The following is a 26,901-nucleotide window of genomic DNA, read 5'->3' as shown; positions in this document are numbered from 1 at the left end:
TGCAGCCGAGAATCCTTTATCCAGCAAGTCTGTCATTTAGAATAGAAGGAGAGATAAAGGTCTTCCCAAACAAACAAAAACTGAAGGAATTTGTCACCACGAAACCAGCCCTACAAGAGATCCTAAGGGGGATCCTGTGAGACAAAGTACCAGAGGCATCACTACAAGCATAAAACATACAGACATCACAATGACTCTAAACCCATATCTTTCTATAATAACACTGAATGTAAATGGATTAAATGCGCCAACTAAAAGACATAGGGTATCAGAATGGATAAAAAAACAAGACCCATCTATTTGCTGTCTACAAGAGACTCATTTTAGATCTGAGGACACCTTTAGATTGAGAGTGAGGGGATGGAGAACTATCTATCATGCTCCTGGAAGCCAAAAGAAAGCTGGAGTAGCCATACTTATATCAGACAAACTAGACTTTAAATTAAAGGCTGTAACAAGAGATGAAGAAGGGCATTATATAATAATCACAGGGTCTATCCACCAGGAAGAGCTAACTATTATAAATGTCTATGCGCCAAATACCCGAGCCCCCAGATATATAAAACAATTACTCATAAACATAAGCAACCTTATTGATAAGAATGTGGTCATTGCAGGGGACTTTAACACCCCACTTACAGAAATGGATAGATCATCTAGACACACAGTCAATAAAGAAACAAGGGCCCTGAATGATACATTGGATCAGATGGACTTGACAGATATATTTAGAACTCTGCATCCCAAAGCAACAGAATATACTTTCTTCTCGAGTGCACATGGAACATTCTCCAAGATAGATCATATACTGGGTCACAAAACAGCCCTTCATAAGTTTACAAGAATTGAGATTATACCATGCATACTTTCAGACCACAATGCTATGAAGCTTGAAATCAACCACAGGAAAAAGTCTGGAAAACCTCCAAAAGCATGGAGGTTAAAGAACACCCTACTAACGAATGAGTGGGTCAACCAGGCAATTAGAGAAGAAATTAAAATATATATGGAAACAAACGAAAATGAAAATACAACAATCCAAACGCTTTGGGATGCAGCGAAGGCAGTCCTGAGAGGAAAATACATTGCAATCCAGGCCTATCTCAAGAAACAAGAAAAATCCCAAATACAAAATCTAACAGCACACCTAAAGGAAATAGAAGCAGAACAGCAAAGGCAGCCTAAACCCAGCAGAAGAAGAGAAATCATAAAGATCAGAGCAGAAATAAACAATATAGAATCTAAAAAAACTGTAGAGCAGATCAACGAAACCAAGAGTTGGTTTTTTGAAAAAATAAACAAAATTGACAAACCTCTAGCCAGGCTTCTCAAAAAGAAAAGGGAGATGACCCAAATAGATAAAATCATGAATGAAAATGGAATGATTACAACCAATCCCTCAGAGATACAAACAATTATCAGGGAATACTATGAAAAATTATATGCCAGCAAATTGGACAACCTGGAAGAAATGGACAAATTTCTAAACACCCACACTCTTCCAAAACTCAATCAGGAGGAAATAGAAAGCTTGAACAGACCCATAACCAGCGAAGAAATTGAATCGGTTATCAAAAATCTCCCAACAAATAAGAGTCCAGGACCAGATGGCTTCCCAGGGGAGTTCTACCAGACATTTAAAGCAGAGATAATACCTATCCTTCTCAAGCTATTCCAAGAAATAGAAAGGGAAGGAAAACTTCCAGACTCATTCTATGAAGCCAGTATTACTTTGATTCCTAAACCAGACAGAGACCCAGTAAAAAAAGAGAACTACAGGCCAATATCCCTGATGAATATGGATGCAAAAATTCTTAATAAGATACTAGCAAATCGAATTCAACAGCATATAAAAAGAATTATTCACCATGATCAAGTGGGATTCATTCCTGGGATGCAGGGCTGGTTCAACATTCGCAAATCGATCAACGTGATACATCACATTAACAAAAAAAAAGAGAAGAACCATATGATCCTGTCAATCGATGCAGAAAAGGCCTTTGACAAAATCCAGCACCCTTTCTTAATAAAAACCCTTGAGAAAGTCGGGATAGAAGGAACATACTTAAAGATCATAAAGGCCATTTATGAAAAGCCCACAGCTAACATCATCCTCAACGGGGAAAAACTGAGAGCTTTTTCCCTGAGATCAGGAACACGACAGGGATGCCCACTGTCACCGCTGCTGTTTAATATAGTGCTGGAAGTGCTAGCATCAGCAATCAGACAACAAAAGGAAATCAAAGGCATCAAAATTGGCAAAGATGAAGTCAAGCTTTCGCTTTTTGCAGATGACATGATATTATACATGGAAAATCCGATAGACTCCACCAAAAGTCTGCTAGAACTGATACATGAATTCAGCAAAGTTGCAGGATACAAAATCAATGTGCAGAAATCAGTTGCATTCTTATACACTAACAATGAAGCAACAGAAAGACAAATGAAGAAACTGATCCCATTCACAATTGCACCAAGAAGCATCAAATACCTAGGAATAAATCTAACCAAAGATGTAAAAGATCTGTATGCTGAAAACTATAGAAAGCTTATGCAGGTAATTGAAGAAGATATAAAGAAATGGAAAGACATTCCCTGCTCATGGATTGGAAGAATAAATATTGTCAAAATGTCAATACTACCCAAAGCTATCTACACATTCAATGCAATCCCAATCAAAATTGCACCAGCATTCTTCTCGAAACTAGAACAAGCAATCCTAAAATTCATATGGAACCACAAAAGGCCCCGAATAGCCAAAGTAATTTTGAAGAAGAAGACCAAAGCAGGAGGCATCACAATCCCAGGCTTTAGCCTCTACTACAAAGCTGTCATCATCAAGACAGCATGGTATTGGCATAAAAACAGACACATAGACCAATGGAATAGAATAGAAACCCCAGAACTAGACCCACAAACGTATGGCCAACTCATCTTTGACAAAGCAGGAAAGAACATCCAATGGAAAAAAGACAGTCTCTTTAACAAATGGTGCTGGGAGAACTGGACAGCAACATGCAGAAGGTTGAAACTAGACCACTTTCTCACACCATTCACAAAAATAAACTCAAAATGGATAAAGGACCTGAATGTGAGACAGGAAACCATCAAAACCTTAGAGGAGAAAGCAGGAAAAGACCTCTCTGACCTCAGCCGTAGCAATCTCTTACTCGGCACATCCCCAAAGGCAAGGGAATTAAAAGCAAAAGTGAATTACTGGGACCTTATGAAGATAAAAAGCTTCTGCACAGCAAAGGAAACAACCAACAAAACTAAAAGGCAACCAACGGAATGGGAAAAGATATTTGCAAATGACACATCGGACAAAGGGCTAGTATCCAAAATCTATAAAGAGCTCATCAAACTCCACACCCGAAAAACAAATAACCCAGTGAAGAAATGGGCAGAAAACATGAATAGACACTTCTCTAAAGAAGACATCCGGATGGCCAACAGGCACATGAAAAGATGTTCAACGTCGCTCCTCATCAGGGAAATACAAATCAAAACCACACTCAGATACCACCTCACGCCAGTCAGAGTGGCCAAAATGAAGAAATCAGGAGACTATAGATGCTGGAGAGGATGTGGAGAAACAGGAACCCTCTTGCACTGTTGGTGGGAATGCAAATTGGTGCAGCCGCTCTGGAAAGCAGTGTGGAGGTTCCTCAGAAAATTAAAAATAGACCTACCCTATGACCCAGCAATAGCACTGCTAGGAATTTATCCAAGGGATACAGGAGTACTGATGCATAGGGGCACCTGTACCCCAATGTTTATAGCGGCACTCTCAACAATAGCCAAATTATGGAAAGAGCCTAAATGTCCATCAACTGATGAATGGATAAAGAAATTGTGGTTTATATACACAATGGAATACTACGTGGCAATGAGAAAAAATGAAATATGGCCTTTTGTAGCAACATGGATGGAACTGGAGAGTGTGATGCTAAGTGAAATAAGCCATACAGAGAAAGACAGATACCATATGGTTTCACTCTTATGTGGATCCTGAGAAACATAACAGAAACCCATGGGGGAGGGGAAGGAAAAAAAAAAAAAAAAAAAGAGGTTAGAGTGGGAGAGAGCCAAAGCATAAGAGACTGTTAAAAACTGAGAACAAACTGAGGGTTGATGGGGGGTGGGAGGGAGGGCAGGGTGGGTGATGGGTATTGAGGAGGGCACCTTTTGGGATGAGCACTGGGTGTTGTATGGAAACCAATTTGACAGTAAATTTCATATATTTAAAAAAAAAAAAAAAAAAAAAACGAATTAAAAAACATTGAAACAAACAAAAAAAATATATATATATATATATTGTTATGTTGGGCTGAGCACCGGGTGTTGTATGGAAACCAATTTGACAATAAATTTCATATTAAAAAATTAAAAAAAATAAAAAAAAATAAAAAAAGAATTTTTAGAATTCTCTTTGTTATTCTGAAAGAGTGGGTTAATATTTTCATTTTCAGATTCTAAAATAAAGCCAGAAATGCAAAGCCAAAGGTGTCCAAATTCAGACCTCAAAAGTGATATACAATTGCAAAAGTCTTTAAGTTTCCAGACATTTGATCCATCAAGACCTACCTTCCTTGAGATTTTCCACCCATAATTTATTAAATTAAAGATTAAGTACCTGATATTTTTTATAGCCCAGGAGAGAAGTCACAATATAAGCTGTAAGTGTCACTGGACTTTTATTGCCACCTTGAAGCTCACTATGGATCACTCTTCCTGGCTCCCAAAATTCACCATTGGATTTCTGACGTCCTTTGAGCCAAGTATATGTTCTGTGTAACACATTCTCATCAATATCTATGTAAGGATCAGCTTCAAGGAAACATCTTAAAACAAAAGCTGACAACCTAGGTGAGAAAGGAGAAAAAACATATAAAATACACTCTATGAAGTCCTCTAACAGTGAACGAGAAAATATCAACAATAACAACATATTTTCTACCAGAAGATTCACCAAAGGATGATCACTAAAGAAAGAACAAAGGTAAGAAAGACAACCAAGAAACAACATAAACATCTCAGCCCAGCTGGTGGATACATTTTCCACTTGAGTGTGGTCAAGAAATTCCAGGTCAACTCACAAAATACCAGATTTGGAAAGGAATTTAGAAATCATCTAATCCTGCCTTATTATTTTATAGATTGGGAATTCAACACTCCAGGAGAGTTGAAGAAACTGTCCAAGGTTATCATCTTTGGACTTTTCTAGTTATTTACCAAAGAAGATCCCACCACACACTTCACTCAGCCCTAAAGCCATGGATTAACTATATATAATTCACAGTCAAACCAGAGTACGTTAAACTAGCAAAAATGGATAGTTTCTCTCCTATGAGACAGGAGTCAGAACATTACAGCCTACGAACCAAATCTGTCTGGGCCAAATCTGGTCCTTGTGCCAAATCCAGCCCAGGGTCTATTTACGTGTGCCTCTCTTCCACCACCCTCCACCTGAGCATGGTTTTTAAAGGGAAGGAAGGAAGGAAGGAAGGAAGGAAGGAAGGAAGGAAGGAAGGAAGAAAGAAAGAAAGAAAGAAAGAAAGAAAGAAAGAAAGAAAGAAAGAAAGAAAGAAAGAAAACACCAGAGACTTTATGTGGCCTGCAATGCCTAACATATTTACTATCTGAGCCTTTATAGCAAAAGTTTGCCAATGCTTGCTACAGAACAATATTTCACCTAAATATTTAGATGAAAAGATCATCAAGCAATAAAACACTGAAACCTTTCTATTTATGAATCTATATCCTGATGCATGCCAAAAGAAAATCTGAAGCAGATATGGTTCATCCTATGAAATGTTTAGTGTGATAAATATCACCAATATTCAGTAATATCTGGTCCTCTATTTTACTTTGAGTATGCAGAGAAATTCACCTCTTTGCCCTTTTGAAGTTAAGCATGGCCATGTGACCAGCTCTGATAATGATAAACTGAGAAGAAATGTTGCACCCAGGTTGAAGCACCTGATTACCAGTGGTGGATACTCCAGCCTTCTCTTTCCAGGCTGCTGCAAGCCTGGAGCCTCCTGGTGAGATGGTGGCTGTTGAGCAAATTACAGAGCCCCCTGCCGACCCAAAGAAGAAATGCAGCCTGAGCAAGAAAAACCCTTGTTAAGGGATTTTAGGGGTAGTTGTTACCACAGTGTGCCTTGTCTAACCTGACTGCTACAGTTAGTCAATCTTCTTCTGAGTGAAATGTAGAATTAACAATAGTTCAAGGAGAGAAAGTAATCATCCAAAATCAGCCACACATAGATTCCATTCTGGAGGAAATGTGGATGTTTATTACTTAATTCTATCACTGTTTTCCACACACAAAGAAAATAATAATAATAATAACCTTAAAGAAACAACGTTGACTGTGTTAACACAAAATTTGTATTGACCATGTCTGATTAAGAAAAGAACTATGTTGGGGCACCTGGGTAGCTCAGTCAGCTGAGCATCCGACTCTTGATTATGTTTCAGGTCATGATCACAGGATGGTGGGATCAAGCCCTGTGTCAGGGCTTGTGAGGAAGTATAGGAGCCTCTCTCCTCCCTCTGCCCTCCCTCTGCTTGAATGCTCTCTCTCCAATAAAAAACTTTAAAAATAAAGAAAAGAACTATGTCACAATCACTCAGTATTTCTAACCCGTTTTTCTTGTCAATGACACGATCATTGTAAGTATTTTTATTGTTTTTCTCACCACAAAAAAAAAGGATGTATGACTTATCTTTTCTAAATAAAAACACTTTACTTATTATTGCTTTAAAACCATATTTTAAAAGGAAAATCTACTTTAAAGCCAGGCAATAGGAAAAGAAACCTACAAGCCTATATACACAGGGACACATCTGTCAATTTCATGGCCATTTTGAGAGCCCATTGGCTATTAACTGGCAATTAATTAGCTAATGAGAGCCCATTCGTGGCAGATTTGTTCTGTTAGTAAAACACTTACCAAGTACTACCAGAAGGGTCATCATTCCCAAAAGCACTGAAAGAGCCATCTTCCCTCTGATAGAGAAGTTCTCTCTGATAACCTGAAGACACAAAAATAGATAATCAATGTATCACAACTTGAAATGAATGAGTTTCTAATCATGACTCTATACTGAGGAAACATGAACAGAGAATGGGAAAGAAGATATCAAATTAAGAACTAATATTGAATACTTTCTACATTAAGTGCTGTGAGAGATTTAAAATATCAACACTTTTTAAGTAGAATGTGTAAAATAAGAACTGTGATAACCCCAAATTAAATTCAGAAGAATACTATAACAGAGACAACAATTCTAGCTGTTTTAAAGCAAGCAAAATTAAAGGCTAAGTTTTATTTAACTCTGTAGTGTTGACTACAATAGTTTCCATGCTTAATCATATAAAACTGTTTGTACCTAAAGTATCATAATTAAAGTTTAAGGCTAAAATGAAAGGTAAAAATACTTTCAATTTTTAGGCCAACAATAGCAGGGGAAAATTGCTAAATAATCTAAGAGAATTGCTTTAAAATTTTTTGGCCATGGCCAACTGAGGTAAACCAAAGGACCAACTGGTGTACCAACCACCTCAATCCAAATTCTCATTATAAAAAAAAAAGAAAGAAAAAAACATGGGGTGCCTGGGTTGTTCAGCCAGTTAAGTGTCTTTCACCTCAGGTCAGGATCTCATGGTTCATGAGTTTGAGCCCCACATAGGGCTTTGTGCAGACAACTCAGAGCTTTGGTTTCTCTCTCTCTCTCTCTCTATCTCTCAAAAATAAATAAACGTTTTAAAAAACTAAAAAAACAAAAAACAAAAAAGAACCCAGCAGTGGTAATGAAGTCTCACTATACAAGTAAATCAAGGAGGGGGTTAAGGCTCATGCAGCTGCTTTAATAAAAGCAGATGATTCATATTCTCAAACAAATAGTGCAAATAAGGCAGATGTTTCATATTTGCAAAGCAATGCATGCAGGTCTCAAAGACCAGTGACTGAGAAATCATAGGCCAAACACTAAAAGATTCACCAAACAACCCACAACAAAGTAAGTTGCTAAAAATGAAATTAAAATAGCAGTAATTTATCCAAGATTCCACTACAGGCAGGTGATGTCACACAGGATGAACTTTGCAGCATGGTCACATAGAGCCTGGCAACCAGAAACATTTATAAAATGTTGAATTCAATCCCTCGTAAACTCCAGTAACAAAAAAAGTTTACTTTATGAATAACACATTTTAGAAGAATCAATAACTAGAATTATTCATATTTAACTAACAAAACATGAGCATTAATGGTTTAAAATTATAATCTGCTCTTGCCATGTCCCAAACTGTCCTCCCTTCTTGCCTTTCCCAAGACACCCAGATCTGAGTATCTGACTTAAGCTACAATAAGATAAAGAGTGTAAAAAACAAGACACTGTTTCATGGTGATCTTTAACACCTATAGTAAAAGAAATATAAACAACATTTAGGTGATGTCAGAATTTTGCTTAATTTAAACAATGGGGTTATAATCTTGATATTTAAAACTGAAATACTACAGTACGATAATTAAATATCCAACCTTTATCCAACACTATGTGTCAGAAACTGTTCAAAGCCCTTTCAGATATTAACTTAGGTAATTCTCACAACAACCCTATGATGGAGATGCTATCTAGAGGTAGCATCTTGAGGGATAATGACACTGGAACTCAGAACACGCCAAGTGCAAGGTCATACAGCTGGGAGGTATTGAAGCCAGAAATTAGCCAACTTCTATGACCGGACATAGCCAAGGTTTATGTCTCCAAAGCTGCTGTTTCCTGCTAGCTCACAGAACTCTTTCAGTGATTAATGTATGAAAAGTCCTCAGAACAGTACGTTTTACATGGCAAGCCCTCAATGAACAATAGGTATCACTCCATACTATGAGCATAGGATAAGGCTTTCTAACCATCCAATTTTTAAGAAAATATTTAACAAATTTAACCACAAAAATTGTTCTAAACTTTTCCATGGCAAAACGCACCATTAGCAAAGTTAAAAGATGATGAATTAGAAGAAAATATTTGCAACATGTAACACAGATAAATGGCTAATGTCCCTAATATTAACATATATATTTTATATATATCTTTATATATGATTACTACATATCTACACATATATTTACATAAAGTATATTTTAAGTTTAGAGAAAAAAAAGTAAAAATCCTACGGAAAAAAATGGGACAAAAGAAAAAAACAATTTCACACACACACAAAAAAGAGAGAGATGGACCTCAATATATGAGAAAATGTTCAACTTCGTAAGTGAAATGCAAATTAAAACTACATTGAGATACTATTTTTCACCCATCCTATTAGCAAAGATTCAAAAGTTTGACCACTCATTCCCTTGGGAAGGCTGTAAGGAGACCAGTACCTCTTTCATTGCTAGAGGGAACTCAGAATGCACAACTGCTGTGTAAGGGAGTATCTATACCTTTTGACCCAATAATTCCACTTCTAAGATTCTACCCTGAAGATACACCTCCAACAATCCAAAAATATGTGCAGAAAATTATTCATTGCAGCATTATTTGTAATTGCAAAAATACTGGAAGTAGGTGCGCCTGGGTGGCTCAGTTGGTTAGGCATCTTACTCTTGATTTCAGCTCAGGTCATCATCTCACAGTTCGTGAATTTGAGCGCCACATTGGGCTCTGTGCCAGAAGCCTGAAGCCTGTTTGGGATTCTTTCTCTCTCTCCTCTCTCTCTCTGCCCCTCCCCCATACATTCTATCCACCCACTTCTCTCTCTCTCTCTCTTTCTCTCTCTCCTTCCCTCCCTCCATCAAAATAAATAAATAGGGGCGCCTGGGTGGCTCAGTCGGTTGGGCATCCGACTTCGGCTCAGGTCATGATCTCGCGGTCCGTGAGTTCAAGCCCCACGTCAGGCTCTGTGCTGACAGCTCAGAGCCTGGAGCCTGTTTCAGATTCTGTGTCTCCCTCTCTCTCTGACCCTCCCCCGTTGATGCTGTCTCTCCCTGTCTCAAAAATAAATAAACGTTAAAAATAAAAAATTAAAATAAATAAATAAATAAATAAATAAATAAATAAATAAATAAACTTAAAAAGAAAAAAAAAAACAAAACACTGGAACTACCTACATGCCCCTGAGTTGGAGACTGATTGAATAAACTGTAGAACATATTCAGTGGAGTCTATGCAATTGTGAAAAAAAGATGAGGAGTATGTCTCTGAACTCATAAGAGTGATTTCCTGGATGCACTAGTAAGTGAAAAAGACAAAGTCTAAAATAGCATGTATCATATACTACCTTTTGTGTAAGAAAAAGAGGAAATAAGAAAAAATATATATGTGTTCATTTCTGCAGAGAAAAAGAAACTAGAAATGAAGTTATCCACAAGGAGTTGGGAGAAGGGATACAAGAGGGAGAGATACCCCTTCACATATACCTTTTAGAATAAGTTTGACTTTTGGAAACATATTAATGTTCTACATATTCAAAAAAGAAAACAAGTAAGAATAGAAAAAAAATGATAGGCATTATTAACACTACTTTAGCTCACTTCAACATGTTTTAGTCTTCATAAACCTTGGAAATAACATATCATATAATCTCTTTCTTTTTCAGAGGCAGTCAGAGTTCACAGAGAAGCAGAATAACTTTCTAGTGTTTACAAAGGAAATTAGCAAAAGAGTCCAAGACATTCTCCCTCAATTTCCAATTCAAGACTAAATCCACCAGATAGCAGAGTTTCACTGTGAACTCAATGTGACAGAGGAGGGGAGGAAAGGAGAAGGCAGGAGATGAGAGGAGGGAGGGATGGAAAGGAGAGGAGAAAGAAGAAGAAAAGAAAATGTTCAGGACCCATCATCACTAAAGGAGGTGCCTCTGTGGGGAGAAGGACCAATTTCTAAAAACAGGACCATGTGCCTCCAAGCCCCCAAATCACGTCAACAACTGCAGTTCCAAGTATGAGTTATTGTAAAACCAGAGAGATGAGATCATGCAGATGAGATCAGTGCTTATGGAAATTACCCCTCAGGTGGCTGACCTCCAACAGTCCCCATTAATATCAACAACTAACACCATTCCTCTCCTAGGGGCAGCCAGCGCAGAGGAGGGGGAGGACTCACAGACAATCTCTAGTTGTGGAGTATATTTCTTGAGCTGGCTTAGATGACCCTAGACTCCAAACCTCCAGCTCTGCTCCTATGGCAGAACAAAGAAGAGAATCAGAACCTAGAGAGAGGAACTTCTATGACTCTCCTCATAGGAATATCCTTTGAGGTTTTCTTCCTCACCTTAAACCAGCCATGCATCATCAGAGAACCCTCAGCTGCTTATCCTGAAGGACCCTGTTGACTTGGCTGGAATATTTACCATAAACACAACGATTCAACATTCAAGGGCAGTCACCTCAGTTAGAGACTTTTCGTGATAGGTAAAAAAAGCAAAACTATGGTCTTCTCTAAAAGTTTATGAGGAAATAGAAGTATTGCCCTAAGTTCCTAGTTTCATGAATAGCTCTTGAGTTAGAAAGCAATAGTTCAGTAGGAATTAGGAGATACTTTTCAAAACTAAAATACAGAAGAAGTTAAGAGTTGACAGGATAATGACCCAGGAACTATTATTTATAAAGGGCCAGACAAGATACATACTTACTGGGTCATGAACTTTCTTTGGAATGGCCATGAATGTAAAATATTTTTAATTTATCATAAGAAAAATGAAAACACTGTTCATAGAAACAACTAGAAAAAGACTCTAAACATAATGTGACTTGGTTTACCTCAAGTGTCAAAATTACATTTAAACAAAAGAAGTAAAATCACCTCCTTGTAACTCTATCACTCACCTCCTCTGGTAAAAAGCTGATAAAAAACATTTTCTGTACTAAAAGAAAAGTAATCATCCTCAACACCCTTACTCTGTATGATACCGCACATGGAAAGTGCAAACTTACTTCCTGGATTGTTAGTTTTTCAGTGTCTTCACTATCGCCTCTAGCCGCTCTTGTGACCACCAGAAGCAGCAGCAGAATTCTCAAACCTATTTTTCCCGTTTTTATGTCAATGGAAAAAATACGATGCGTTTTCAACTAGGCTTGGTCTGAGTCTACACTTGAAAAATAGAGCCACAGGCACTATGATTTAAATATCTGAGGAAAACAAGTGGTTTAAATCTCTAATTCACAGGATCTCTAATCCTTATCAAAAACAGTTTTTGTTTTATGGTTCTATTTTTTCTTTCTGACAGCAAAAGAGACTTCATTCAATGATGTAGCTGTTGTTTTGAACAAAAAAACAATGGGTTAGGTTACAAGGCTCCTGGGCCAAGCATGATTTAAGTAAAACAATGCGCTGTTCATAAATGACATTTAAATAATATAATCATGACTCATGCCAAAGCCACTTTAATTTCTTGAAAAATAAAAACAACTACGGTATATTTAAAGGACTTTGGCAAATGTGATGGCAAAAGAAAAAACAGTCTCTGAAATGAGACACTGATTTCATAATGAAAATCATTATACCAAGAAGCTTTTGTCCACTACTTTGAAATACAATTCAGTTCAGCATGTGAAATAATGTGTTTGGGGGAACTCCACTGTGTTGACTTCCATCAGCCACTTCGCCAGCTCAAAAGGTGAGCTGAAGCCACGGGTCCCATTTCCTAGCTAAGAAGAACCTGCCAAGGCCAGGTAGAACCTTTAGTGTTTATAAACAATCATTGAATTATGGAAGTACTTGAGAGATGTTCTGGGCCCAATCTCCACTTTAGGATGATGAACGTAAAGCTCAAAGAAATTAATATTGACAGTAATTCATTCATCCAGTCTGTATTTATGGAGTTGCCTATATAGTGACACAATGGTGAGAAGATTAAACACGGTGCCCACTGTCAGGGAGCTTACCTTCTAGCGAAGGAGACACACAGATAACAGGCAAACAAGTTAATTTTAAATAACGTTAAATGTGGTGAAGAAGGGGCACCTGGGCAGCTCAGTTGGTTAAGTGTCCAACTTCAGCTCAGGTCGTGATCTCACGATCTGTGGGTTCAAGTCCGCATCAGGCTGACTGCTCAGAGCCTGGAGTCTGCTTCGGATTCTGTGTCTCCCTCTCTCTCTGACCCTCCCCTGCTCGTGCTCTCTCTCTCGCTCTCTCAAAAATAAATAAACGTTAAAAAAAATTTTTTTTTGAAGTGTGGTGAAGAAAATGAAATGGAATCATATAAATGAGAGTTTCTAAATGGAAAGGAAAGGCCATTCTGAGGGAAATGCCACCTAAATGATGAGAAGGACCCAAGCCATGGAAAGACCAGGGAAGAGGATCCCAGGAGAAGAAAGAGCAAGGTGAGAGACCCTGAAGCACCATGGGGCTGGGAGTGAGTGTTCCAAATGTAGCCAAGAGTGAGCCAAGGGAGGGCAGCCTCAGGCAAGGTGAGAGAGGGAGGCAAGGCCAGTTCACCCACTGGAGAACCCATTAAAGAATTTTAAGCAAGGAAGTGACATGATTTTAACATTTTCAAAACATCCCTTTTATTATATGGCGAGCCTGTATTGAAGGGGAATGGGCATAACAGACAGGCTTTCCAAAGGGAAGCCACTGGAGTTGTCCAGGAGAGCAGTGACAGTATTTGAATGGAAGGATTCACCATGGGATGGAGACAGTGGAAGAATTTCACATTTGCTTTTGAGGCAGATGGACAAGACTTACTTGCTGACTGTGGAACCTAACTCCCTGGTCAGATGCAACTAACTATACTATGCCTAAGAGTTATTGGGTGTTTACTGTGTTAAAGTATGAAAATGTTTTATTTAACCTTCAAAACAGCCCCATGAAGTGGGTATTTTATTAGCCCTGTCTTGTGGGTGGGAAAACGAGGCTGGGGTAACCAGCCTAACATTACAATTCATAAAGCATATAAAATATGGAATTATGTGGCATTTTCTAAAATATTTTGCTTTATTTCATTAAATTATCCCAAAGAATATGTACCAAATTATAAAGCAACAGTCTAGGTCCTATGTACTTTCTGCTTGAAGTCAGTCACACCAAATTTTGAATACGTCAGAATCTTGTTTTCAAACAGTACAGAGTTAAATTATGACAATCCCAAATATTCTTCATCTCCTTTAATATAACCATTATGGCAATGTGTAAAATCTCATTTGTTTTTAGCATGGCACTGACTACCACAGGGAGCACTTGGTGCCACTTCCTAACCCTAATTATGATAGAACTTGAAAATATAAGCTCTTGCGTTTAAATACGAACGATCTACAAATACATGTATGAAGGAGGATAATTTAAAGCTTATTTATTTATTTTTGAGAGAGCGTGAGAGAGAACAAGTAGGGGAGGGGCAGAGGGAGAAGGAGACAGAGAACCCCAAGCAGGCTCTGCACTGCCAGCACAAAGCCTGACACGGAGCTCGAACTCATGAACCACGAGATCATGACCTGAGCTGAAATCAGGAGTCAGACGCTAAACCAACTGAGCCACCAAGGTGCCCCTGAAGGAGGATAATTTTAAATGGGCAGCTCTGTCTGGAAAGAACCAATTGCTAGATCTTTGAGGACTTCCTGGAACACATAACCACATTTGAGGCCTGCAGGGCCTGTCTCTAATCTGAGGGAAAATATACCACTATCTTTCCCCCATAGCAGCACCCACGTCACACCCCGCTCTGATTCCAGTCCCTGGCCCTCCTCAGTTTACCCTCTCATGCAGCCTATGGCTCCTGACTCACAACCCCCTTCCTCTCTCTTAGCCCTTGTCTGTGCCAGCCTACCCCAGGGAGAGCTTTGGACACTGGCCAGCTTTTCCTCTTCGCTCCCACATCTTACAGCTTACTCTGGTCTAACCTGACACTTCAGATTCTAACCTTTGCTGTCTCCTTCCCTATAGGAGCCCACATTCCTCTCTCACTATTTTATCAGAAGCCCCATTGAGACCTCTTGCACATTGGCCATACTCAAGCATCTTGGCCAATTCCTGGACCTTTTCCATACTAAGCTTACTGCTTTTAACAACCTAAGAACATTGCAAAGTAAAGTTATCCCCTATAGGTCTGAGGAAGAGCATGAATTCCAGAACCAGATCACCTGGGAGTAAACAGGGGTAAGTTATGTAACCATCCTGTGCCTCAGTTTCCTCATCTGTAAAATGGTAGTAGTGACGGTACACCCACCTCCTAGTGTTTTGGGGAGAAGTAAACGAAAACACTTGTAAAACATTTAAACAGGGTTAGTTATTACCATTATTACATAAAATTTTGTTCAGAATAAACACGCCCCTACATAATGAGGGAACCTGGAAGAAAAGCTCACATCAAAATAGTGTCTTTAAGCTTTCTAATTCTTAACTGTGGAGAAGTTAACAAAACCTAACAGCTGGCCTCTATTTGCATTTAACGCATTCATCCTAAAAAAAAAAAAAAAAAAAAAAAAAAAACAATAACAAAACACTTGGGAGTTTAAAAGTGTGGACTCGATTTTTAGATTATACTGAACAAGGATTTTTTTAGCATTTTGCATAAGCCACTCTAATCCTCACCTCAGCAGGTGTCCCAAATTGTAACGAGAGATAAACTCAGCCACACAGAGATTTGGCTAGAAGTTCCCTAACATGGAAGAGCAAAAGTGAGACTGAAACTTTGGGTGGTTGGCTTCTGGAGTATTTGAGGAAATCAAATTTACTTTATTCTTGTTAAAAATGTTTTTGTTGTTCTCTAAGTATGGGCTGTAAGAGCATGGACTCTCAGGCCAGGCAAGGAGTTCAAATCCCATCTCCGCCACTCACTTGCTACGTGACCCTGGGAAAGTTAACTTTTCTGTGTCTCAGTTTCCTCATCTGTAAAAATAGGGGGACAATACTAACACTGTGAGCATTAAATGAGGTATTAAGGGGGCGCCTGGGTGGCTTAGTCGGTTGGGCATCCGACTTCAGCTCAGGTCACGATCTCACGGTCCGTGAGTTCAAGCCCCGCGTCGGGCTCTGGGCTGATGGCTCAGAGCCTGGAGCCTGCTTCCGATTCTGTGTCTCCCTCTCTCTCTGCCCCTCCCCCGTTCATGCTCTGTCTCTCTCTGTCTCAAAAATAAATAAACATTAAAAAAAAAATTTAAATGAGGTATTAGGTGCAAAGGGCTTAGAACACTGCCTGGCACATATAAGCACTCAGCTAATGATAACTGTTGTTATTTGCAAGTTGCAGGCACAAAGCATCTGGTGTCTGGGAACAGACACCTCTCAAGGAGTCAGGGGAGAGTAATCCCCAGTGTGGCATTTTCTGAAGGGCCAGCAGGGCCTCCCCATGCAAACTGTTCCCTCCTAACTCCCACCTACTTGACACTTTAAACTCACTGAGAAGGTGCCCGCCCCATGACACCACATGTGTTTATGTACAGACTGTCTTCACTGAACAGAGAATTTCTTGAGAAGAAAGGCCCTGACCTCCTCTGTTTCCTTAGCAGTGGAACTGACACTGGCACTAACAGATGATCCATAAATGTGGGATGAATAAATGAACAATCAGTCCTCTACATGTTTAGTAGCTTTAAATTTTAGGCCCCTTATTAAAATACAAGCCCCTCTAGGGGCGCCTGAGTGGCTCAGGTGGTTAAGTGCCATTACTTCAGCTCAGGTCATGATCTCACAGCTCATGAGTTCGAGCCTTGCATCTGGCTCCGTGCTGACAGCTCAGAGCCTGGAGCCTGCTTCCAGTTCTGTGTCTCCTTTTCACTGCCCCTCCCCCACTCACACTGTGTGTGTGTGTGTGTGTGTGTGTGTGTGTGTGTGTGTGTGTGTGTCTCAAAAATAAACATTAAAAAAAAAAAATACAAACCCCCCTGGACACTAACTCCTTAAACATGTTAGCAGCAATTTGTGACAATTACATCTTCCCATTGCTCATTCTTTTAGCACATTTCAGCACCATCTAGTCCTACAACCACAGAGCAAGGACAAATCACTTTCTTCTGAAATATGGCATAGGGTGAACTCTGCCTAAAAAAAAAAAAAAAAAAAAAGCTTTTACAAATAAAAGCATATTTCTAAAATGCTTACCTTGCCTCATAAATGAAAGGGCTTTTTCTTTTAAGGTTTCTGTCAGTTGTTTCTTTTTAGTTAGGTAATCCAAAACATAAATATTTGGAGCAAAATTTATCATATTCTGTTCACCACAGCCATAAGGCATCCGTATCAATGAGGCCAAGCCATTGATGGAAGAACCAAGGATATCCCCTGAAAGCACAAGATATTCAATACATTCAGCAAATACTCAATAACTGGTGGCAATGAGACTCCCATTAAGTACAGAAGGCATCGGACACTGAAGCAATAGTTATTCCACTGCTTGGAACAGAGTACAAACATTACATCAAACTTTTAGGAAGACTGGCCAAATAACTGATAACACAGTGGCAATGAACTTGTAAATTATGTGACACATTAGACTCTTAGCTCAGTTAAAGATGTGGCATACACTAGGCAAAAAATAAGTTTAAAAAATAATTCTTGGACAAAAATATGTCAGGGATTGATCATCAGGAAACCATCATTTTTATATAGGAAAGGAATGTTTTATTAGTAGTATTCTTCACATAGCTAGAACCTCATTCTGATTTCTTACTAAGACACTATAAGATTTTTTTAAGGGCAAGGCTTAGAGTAGTTTTCACTGTGTTCTATTTAGCAACAACAAAGTAGAATTAACAAGTCAAAGTCTTTCAATGAATATCACAGTCAAAAAGGATTAGGAATATTCTTCAAAGTTAGTAATCTAAAAATAAACAAAATGCATGTTTAAGAGACACCTCTATCCAAATTCTAATACCATGACTGGGGAAACAAGTAAAAATTCAGAAATACAGAGGCTGAGTTCTAATTCTGACCCCACTGTGGTTGAGCTGTATGGAGAAGAACATTCTTCTATTATTATATTTTAGAAATTTACACCATTCCAAGTCCAAATACTTAGTGAGCATCTAATCCTAAAATAAAATTTTAAAAAATGAATCTAAAAAATAAAGCCTTCTTTTAAATGAATAAGCTGCAGCCATGCTAGCATATGATGTCTTAAAGTTTAGATGTTAACACCCATTAACACGTTAACAGATGTTAACAGAAAAATAGAGGTTATATTATTACCACTTATGCTTTTATGGTTTCTAATATTTAAAATGAACATAAACTTAGATTCTCCATATTCAAAGAAGCAAACTAATATTCACACTAATATTCTGGACTACTAAATAGATTTTTTTAAATAAATATCATATAGGACTACCTGGGTGGCTCAGTTGATTAACTTCAGCTCAGGTCAGGATCTCACAGTTTGTGAGTTTGAGCCCCATGTCAGGTTCTGTGCTGAAAGCTCAGAGCCTGGAGCCTGCTTCAGATTCTGTGTCTCCCTCTCTCTCTCTGTCCCTCCCCTGATCACGCTCTGCCTCTCTGTCTCTCTCAAAAATGAATAAACATTAAAAAGAAATTTTAAAAAATGTATCATATAGAAATACAACTTGAAAAGCCATTCTTTGTGTCACGGTTAAAAATCAAACCTCAACAGTATTTCAGTAACCAAAGATAGATTCATTCAATGTAAGAAGTGGTGGTATACATTTGAAATTCAAGTCTTCTTCCCTTTGTGTGTATGTGTGTATGTGTGTGCATGTGTATTGCATCCCCTGTGTGCGTGCTGCACCTCCCAGCATCACAACACTGTGGGAGAATTTATTCCTCTAAGTAGAGAGCTTATTTAATTCTTCTTAAGAATTATACCCAAGGTGAACGAGCCCCATTTGGGGCTCCATGCTGTCAGCACAGACAGAGCCTGCTTCAGATTCTCTCTCTCTCTGCCCCTTCCCCATTCTCTCTCTCTCTCCTCTCTCTCTCTCTCTCTCTCTCTCTCAAAATAAATAAATAAATACTAATTTTTAAAAAAGAATTAGGGGAGCCTGGGTGGCTCAGTTGGTTGAGCATCTGACTTCGGCTCATGTCATGATCTCACAGTTCATGAGTTCGGGCCTCGCATCAGGCTCTGTGCTGACAGATCAGAGCCTGGAGCCTGCCTCGGATTCTCTGTCTCCTTCTCTCTCTTTCCCTCCCTTGCTTGCACTCGGTCTCTCTCTATCTCTCTCAAAAATAAATAAACATTAAAAAAAATTTTTTTTAAGAATTATATTCAAGGCTCCCAAAAAGTCCTCTATGGAGGGCTTGGTTGTTGGAGTTATAATGGAAAACACTACACCTACAGATGAGATTTAAAATAACTTCTGAAAAAGTGCCTTAGGTCCTGACATCTTGAAGGCCTAACAAACTATTTATATTCGTTAATCTTCATTAATCTAAACATTTCCTTCGGTTATTTGTAAAGCACAACTATATAAACAAATCGTTTGTGTGGAAGCTCTGTTTAACAGCTGATGCAAAAACACACTTAGGTTGCCAGAAGGTGACTAGGACAGGGTGAAGTCAGTGGCTTGCTTCCTGTTATAAAGGTTATCTGTGTCCTGCACAGAGAACTGCTCTAGGCAAGAGAGCTCAGCGTTTGGTCATCAGAAGCACTTGTGGAGCCTTTTCAAAATATACACACCCTAACCATAGCTTAAGAAATGCTGATTGTGTAGGTCAGAAGTGCAGCTCTTACAAAGCTCCACACAAGATTCTGATATTATCAGTGGTTGAAAGCCACAGAAGCCAGAAGCTCGGCCCTTAGAAATACTCCCTCCCTTGGGGCCCCTGGGTGGCTCAGTAAGTTGAACGTCTGACTTCGGCTCAGGTCATGATCTCATGGTTTGTGGATTCGAGCCCCGAGTCGGGCTCTGTGCTGACAGCTCAGAGTCTGGAGCCTGCTTCGGATCCTGTGTCTGCCTCTCCCTCTGCCCCTTGCCCACTCATGCTCTGTCTCTCAAAAATAAACATTGGAAAAAAAATTTTTTTTAATTAAAAAAAAAAAAGAATCCCTCCCTCCCTCAAGCCACATTATAAATGAGCGCTGCTAGTCAAAGAGTGATCTTCACACACATCAGAAGCATCAACATCAACTGGGAGCTTGCTAGAAATGCATAATCCAAGGCTCCACCCAGGCCTACTAAACCAACATCTTCCTTTAAACAAGATCCCCACGTGGGGCACCTGGGTGGCTCAGTTGGTTGAGGGTCCAACTTCGGCTCAGGTCATGATCTCACAGCTTGTGAGTTCAAGCCCTGTATCAGGCTCTGTGCTGACAGCTCAGAGCCTGGAGCCTGCTTCAGATTCTGTGTCTCCCTCTCTTTCTGCCCTTCCCACACTCATGCTCTGTCTCTCTCTGTCTCAAAAATAAAGAAACATTAAAAAAAAATTTTAAACAAGATCCCCACGTGATTCAGATGCACACTGAGATTGAGAACTGGTCTAGGTAGAACACATATCTGCTAGTCTTTCTACTGTAATCAGTAGTTGGTACCAACTAAAAACTTTAGCAACCTCTTCTCATTAGGACTAAATTAGAAAATACATCTATAATAGATAACAAATGTGTTATACACACACACACACACACACACACACACACACATACACATAAACCTGGAGTCATGGCAATATATTGTATTCTTACCAATTGCAGTGATCTGAACTCTTTCACTACCACTCACTGTGTTGGGAGGAAATGAGAAACTCAAAGTTTTCAGGGGAGTTTGTAATTTGTGGACAGCCAAGTCTAACAAGATGGATTGTGAATACAATTTTTCTATTCCTTCAGCCTGTTGGAAAAAAGCAACACGATTAACATGGTCTCCACTCATCCGTCTACAGAGTTTTATGCAAATAAGATAAACATCTTGCCTGCAGTGTCTGCACTATGCGTACATTAGGTAAATACCTACCATTTTTGATTCCTGCTTCAAATCTGTTAATAAATGCTTACTTTCTAATTAAAGTAGATAAAACATTTCATGAAATAGCAATTGAGAGGTGCCTGGGTGGCTCAGTCGGTTAAGCATCCAACTTCAGCTCAGGTTATGATCTCACAGTTCGTGAGTTCAAGCCCCATGTGGGGCTCTGTACTGACAACTCAGAGACTGGAACCTGCTTCAGATTCTGTGTCTCCCTCTCTCTCTGCCCCTCCCCCTCTCGCATTGTCTTTCTTTCTCTCTCTTAAAAATAAATAAACATTTAATAAAGTTAAAAAAAAAAGAAATAGCAATTGAAATGATAAAGGAGAAGATGAAAAGGTAATGATAAAAACTCTCTGAGGTAAATCCTATTATTATCCAAAGAGAGATTTAAAAAGAGAGAGAGATATCAAACTCCTTGCCCCAAGTCACACTTGACAGAACTGGCATTTGAACCTAGGGCTGTCTCACCCCAGGACACAAGTGCTTACCCACCAGGCTGAGTTTTTCTGCATAATGCCTTCTCTAAAGAAAAATCTACAAAATTGCTTCTAACTATACATTCAAAATACATACAACTGTAGATTCAAAATCTACATATCAACTTGGCATGATTTTTTTTTAATTTTTTTAATGTTTATTTAATTTTAAGAGAGAGAGAGAGAGACAGAGTATAAGCAGGGGAGGGGCAGAGACAGAGAGGGAGACACAGAATCTGAAGCAGGCTCCAGGTTCCCAGCTGTCAGAACAGAGCCTGACACAGGGCTCGAACCCATGAATCATGAGATCATGACCTGAGCCAAAGTCAGACGCTTAACTGACTGAGCCACCCAGGTGCCCCTCAACTTGGCGTGATTTGATAGGACCCTAATGTAAAACAGTTTGTAAATGTAATTGATTGACTGCAAAAGAGATTTGCTATATAGACATATCATAAATTTGAAGAGGAAATGGATGATTACTTCCAAAACATATTATGTATCATTACAGACAGATGAGATAACAATTAGACAATACCAGGGTGGAGGAGATGACCTACTAGATCTTGCCAACAAATTTAACCAAGAGAAAAACCATCTTCTGTTTCCTTTTTAATTATATATTTCCGTTTCAATTATTCAAGACTTCAAACATTTACCTTTACTAAAATCCTCTGGGTGACAGCATCAGAAGCAGCAGGTGAAATGGCCGTGACTGTGATTGGAATTTCCCCCAGGTGTGTTGGCTTGACTGGGAAAACAACAGTTGCCCCATCCTCACTGGGAACCAGAATGGTCTGCTGGTGTCCGGTCGCATTTATTTCATTTAAAGCCATTAGAATATCAAATTTGTCACTTTTCTCAATGATTACTTGAACCTGGAAGGAAAATTATCAAAAGTTTTGTATAATAAACGCTCATAAGTAAAGTGTTGCTTTAGCCACATCAAGTGCTAGTAAATCCATGAGGCTCAAGACTGGAGAAATAGGAGACAGAGATTCAGCCAAGAAGAGGATGAGAAGGTTATCAGGGAAAACTTCATTTTCCTATGTTCTCGTCATCCACTTCAAGATTTGTGGGAAAAGGGCACTCTTCAGTTCCATTTCTAACATTAAACTCCCACTAACATTAAATTCTGTCATCATCTGAAGGCTTTGAGTGGGAAGGATGTGCCCAGAAAGGTTATTTCATGTCACGGTATTGCCACAAGCCTGATTTAACTGCATCATCCTAGGACACTGGTCCCATTAGAAAAACCTAAGACAAACAGGATGCAGGGTTATTACATCTATTGAGAGTCTTGGCTGAAATTATCCCAAGGAAAGAATGATGCAGACATCAGTCCTGAAGCATATGTTGGTTGTAAACTTGTGTAAAGTCTGTCAAAGTTGCCAGTCTTGCCAAGGATGGCATTTATCTAGGCCTTACACTTCATGAATTGTTTTCCATTTATTTTCTCATCTTTTTCTCAAAATACTTTCTGTAGAAACAAGAATTATCATTCCCATTTTACATTAAGTTATTTGCTGGCAAGGGCTGGAGTGGGACGTCGAATCCAGGCCTTCTGATTCCAGATCTTCTGCTCTTTTCAAAGTACCATTGTTGACTACGTTAAAAAGTACAATTTAAAAATAATTTACAAACATAGTGCTTAATGAGATTGTGGCATTTTCACTTAACAAAGTTAATAACATAGTCCTACTTACTCTGAGGGGAAAGAATTAATCACTTGGTTAGCACTACTATGGGCACAATACAAACGGTGGCCTAAGCCTGCCTTCCAGGGAACTGACTACCTAAGGAAACACTAGGCACATGACTCAAAACACAAAGCCTTGTTTTGAATACGTTGTATTCAAAACAAAATACATTATAAAAACATGGAAACAACCCAGAACAGAATGGGTGAGGAAAGATATCCTAGTTTTATGCCAGGTCTTGAGAGGAATAAGTCAAGGAACACAGAATGGCAGTGCAAAGGGGCAATGCCTCTAGATGTGGGGAAGGCTGGGAAACAGCACAGGGAGTCAGGAAAGACACAGACCTGCCTCACATACAGTAAGGAAGTTACGTGGCTCAAGTAGAAAACATATGCAAGAAATTAAGAAAGAAAGGACAGACACACTAATACAATCCTTAGACATTAATAAGTAGAAGAAATCACTGACAAAGTGTGTTTATTTTCAATCTCTCAGAAATGTATAAAATGCTTACATGCCCAGATGCCCAAACATTAATAACCCTGTGTGTTTTCTCCATTTTTTCCTGAAGTATGAATGATTAACAAAACTTTTAATACATTACCTCAGTGGCATCTTTCAAATAATTGAATATGGTTACTTCCAAAGCAAATTCTTCACCTCTGATAACAGAGTAGGGAAGATTCAAAAAAATGAAAAATGGCTGGAAGGCTTGTAGCTGGAAAAAACACAATGAATACATATTTTATTAAAGTCAAAATGCTTCATATTACATGCAATTAAAAGTAAATCTCACAAAACCTATGAAGCCTATAATTTCACATAGAAATGTCCACTTGCCTATCAACAGGAAACAAACAGCAACTTACCCCAAATGAATGATGATGATAAACTGATGTGGCTTATGGTATTTAACATATTAATCACTACATTTTACTAAATGCCTACCAGGATCTAGGAACTTTATTTTTTTATCATTTTATTTTATTTTCATCATGATAATTGGTGTACTGTCTAATCCCCACCCCCTACTACCCCATCCTCCCACCCATCACCCCTCTGGTAACCATCTGTGCTATAGTTAAGAGTCTGTTTCTTGGTTGTCTATCTGGGTTTTTTTTTTTTTCCTTCACTCATTTGTTTTGTTTCTTACATTGTACATGAGTGAGATAATATGGTATTTGTCTTTCTCTGACTCATTTGACTTAACATTATACTCTCTAGCTCTATTCATGTTGTTGCAAATGCCAAGATTTCATTCTTTTTTCTGGCTGAATAATATTTATATATATACACACATATATACACATATGTACACATATACCACATCTCCTTTATCCATTCATCTATCAGTGGACACTTGGGTTGCTCCCATAGTTTGGCTATTGCAAATAATGCTGCAATAAACATGGGAGTGCATATGTCCCTTTGCTTTAGTATTTTTGTATTTGGGGGGGGGGGGGGGTAAATATCCAGTAGTGTGATTCTTGGATCATAACGTTCTATTTTTAGTTTTTTGAGGAACCTCCATATTGTTTTGCACAGCCAAATTGGCTGCACCAATTTGCATTCCCACCAACAGTGCAAGAGTGTTCCATTTTCTCCACATCCTTGCCAACACTTGTTGTTTCTTGTATTGTTGAATTTAGCCATTCTGACAGGTGTGAGGTGATAATTCATTGTAGTTTTGATTTGCATTTCCCTGATGATAAGTGATGTTGAGTATCTTTTCGTGTGTCTCCTGGCCATCTGTAACATCTTCTTGGGAGAAACAGCTGTTTATGTCTTCTGCCCATTTTTAATTGGATAATTTGGTTTTGGGGTACTGAGTTTATCAGTTCTTTATATATTTTGTATTTTAACCCTTTATAGGATATGTCATTTGTAAATATCTTCTCCCGTTCAGTAGGTTGCCTTTTAGTTTTATTGATTGCTTCCTGCACTGTGCAGAAACTTTTTACTTTAATGTGGTCCCAACAGTTTATAGGTACTTTACTCAATTTCATTTAATTCTTACAACTCCTAGGAGGCAGGTTCTATGCACATATTTTACAGAAAAGAAATCTGAAATTCAGATATATCTGAAACGAGTACAAGATCACATTGCTAGTAAATGAAGGAACCAGAAATGGATCCCAGAATGTCTGATGCCAGAGTCAAGCTCCTGACCTACTGTGCTATAATGACTCCACCAAGTGGCCAAATCAAACAACCCCTGTTTTAGACACGTGGAAAGTCTAGACGATGTTCTGCTTACTACGTTCTAACATATACATGCACATGTACTTCCTCATTGGTGACCCAATTCTGATACTGTTGGCCAAATCCTTCATGGGAAGCTGAACCCCTACCCTGCCTCTGAAAGCAGCCATTGATTAATTTAGGCCGATGGTTGTCACTGGCAGCAGTAATTTCCTCTAGAGGTTTACTTAGACATTTGTGAAAGTGTCTTAGATTGTCACAATGATTGAGGGGCACCATTGACACATAGTGGGTGAAAGTCTGTAATGCTCAGGACAGAAGAACTGTCCCCTGTCCCTCATGATTCTTGAATATCTCTTCAGACATTCATGTAAAGTACCTTCTTGTAATGACCTGAACTTCAAACCTAATTCCAACTTATATATGAACCCAAATATTGGAAATATATTGCATTTCTCAATACATACTGAATTTTTCATAAATACAGCTATTTTATAAATCAACAGAAGACTGCCCTTTGTTTTGTTTGTAACTTTACCAAAAGTCGTTCAGTTTCAGAAACCGACATCACCACAGGCAGTACTACTCAAGGTGTTTGAGTGGCTGAAACAATACGTGTACATCAAACTTGATTTGCAGCTATTACACACAGGGTGATTCCATGCCTGGAGTAAACAGTTAAATACATATGACTCCTAGTGCAGCTATGACTGATAACTTATATACTGTAATATGTATTACTTTATTACAGATTACTTTCCTTTTATTTCTCAATATTTCACTTAAGGCATCATATGGATTTTTTTAATTGAGTATGTAAGTATACTATATTTTCTATGACTTGCATTGTAGATGGTAAAGGGGAAAACAAAATATCTGTTATAAAAAGGGGGCTTCAGGTATGACAGAGGTAAGAACTACTGGTCTAAGACCAAATGTGTATATTCCTCTCGCCAGCGACTGGGTTAGGAAGTCACATATGCTGCAATCTGACCAGAAATGTGAAGGCATGTCTTCTAGGGGACATCTTGAGAAGTTCTGCTCATCCTTATCAGAGGGACACACAGAAACCCTCTGTCTTCTGGCCTTTGGAAATGGTTGGATTCAGTCAATAATAAACTTTTTATCCAAATCTTAACATGGATGGAACACATTTAGGAGTTCAATACAGCTCACATTCTAAAGTAAACAACTAATAAAAAACAAAAAGGAAAAGCCAAGGAACCTCTAAACACTGAGCAACATCATAAGCAATTTTTTTTTGAAAATCCATTGAAGAGTGGACACTTTTTTTGCTTTGGGCACTTTAACATTTATAAGCAGCTCTTTCATATACTACCTCCACTGGAGTCCTGGTTAGTCCAAGACCTAAGTCCTCAGAGATCACAAATGCGGTAGCCACCCAAGAAGTGATAGAATCAGGCACGGTAACTTCAAAGTCTTGGTAAATCTTGGAACTAAAGTCAAGATAAAAACAAAAATCACAACCCTGAGAACTGACACATTTCCAAAAAAGTCAACATAACCTAAACCATTTTTGGAAGAGTTTTAGTTTTCCAAATTGTTTGCCTATCTAAATTTTTTTGAGTGAGCATGAAACGGCAGATCCCAAATTCTCAAGGACCAGGTCATTTAATAAGGCCATAACACTGCATCCTG

The 26,901-nt window shown here is 38.6% G+C and overlaps 1 protein-coding gene across 4 annotated transcripts in view; it reads right to left on the bottom strand.

The window, feature by feature from the left end:
* CD109 (CD109 molecule) overlaps positions 1-26,901 on the bottom strand; it is a 176,008-nt gene that overhangs the window by 20,847 nt on the left and 128,260 nt on the right. For all 4 annotated transcript variants that reach the window (XM_042939173.1, XM_042939171.1, XM_042939172.1 and 1 more), the window contains 7 exons: positions 26,582-26,699; positions 23,645-23,758; positions 22,000-22,218; positions 20,585-20,729; positions 17,053-17,229; positions 6,963-7,044; positions 4,637-4,865 (listed from right to left, as the gene is read on the bottom strand). In XM_042939173.1, coding sequence (XP_042795107.1) covers positions 4,637-4,865; positions 6,963-7,044; positions 17,053-17,229; positions 20,585-20,729; positions 22,000-22,218; positions 23,645-23,758; positions 26,582-26,699 — 1,084 coding nt within the window. The remainder of the gene's footprint in view (positions 1-4,636; positions 4,866-6,962; positions 7,045-17,052; positions 17,230-20,584; positions 20,730-21,999; positions 22,219-23,644; positions 23,759-26,581; positions 26,700-26,901) is intronic.

The sequence above is a fragment of the Panthera leo genome, chromosome B2, assembly GCF_018350215.1.
Source record: "Panthera leo isolate Ple1 chromosome B2, P.leo_Ple1_pat1.1, whole genome shotgun sequence".
Classification (NCBI taxonomy): Eukaryota; Metazoa; Chordata; class Mammalia; order Carnivora; family Felidae; genus Panthera; species Panthera leo.
The sequence above is the reverse complement of the archived record's forward strand: the minus strand, read 5'-3'. Positions and strand labels throughout refer to the sequence as shown.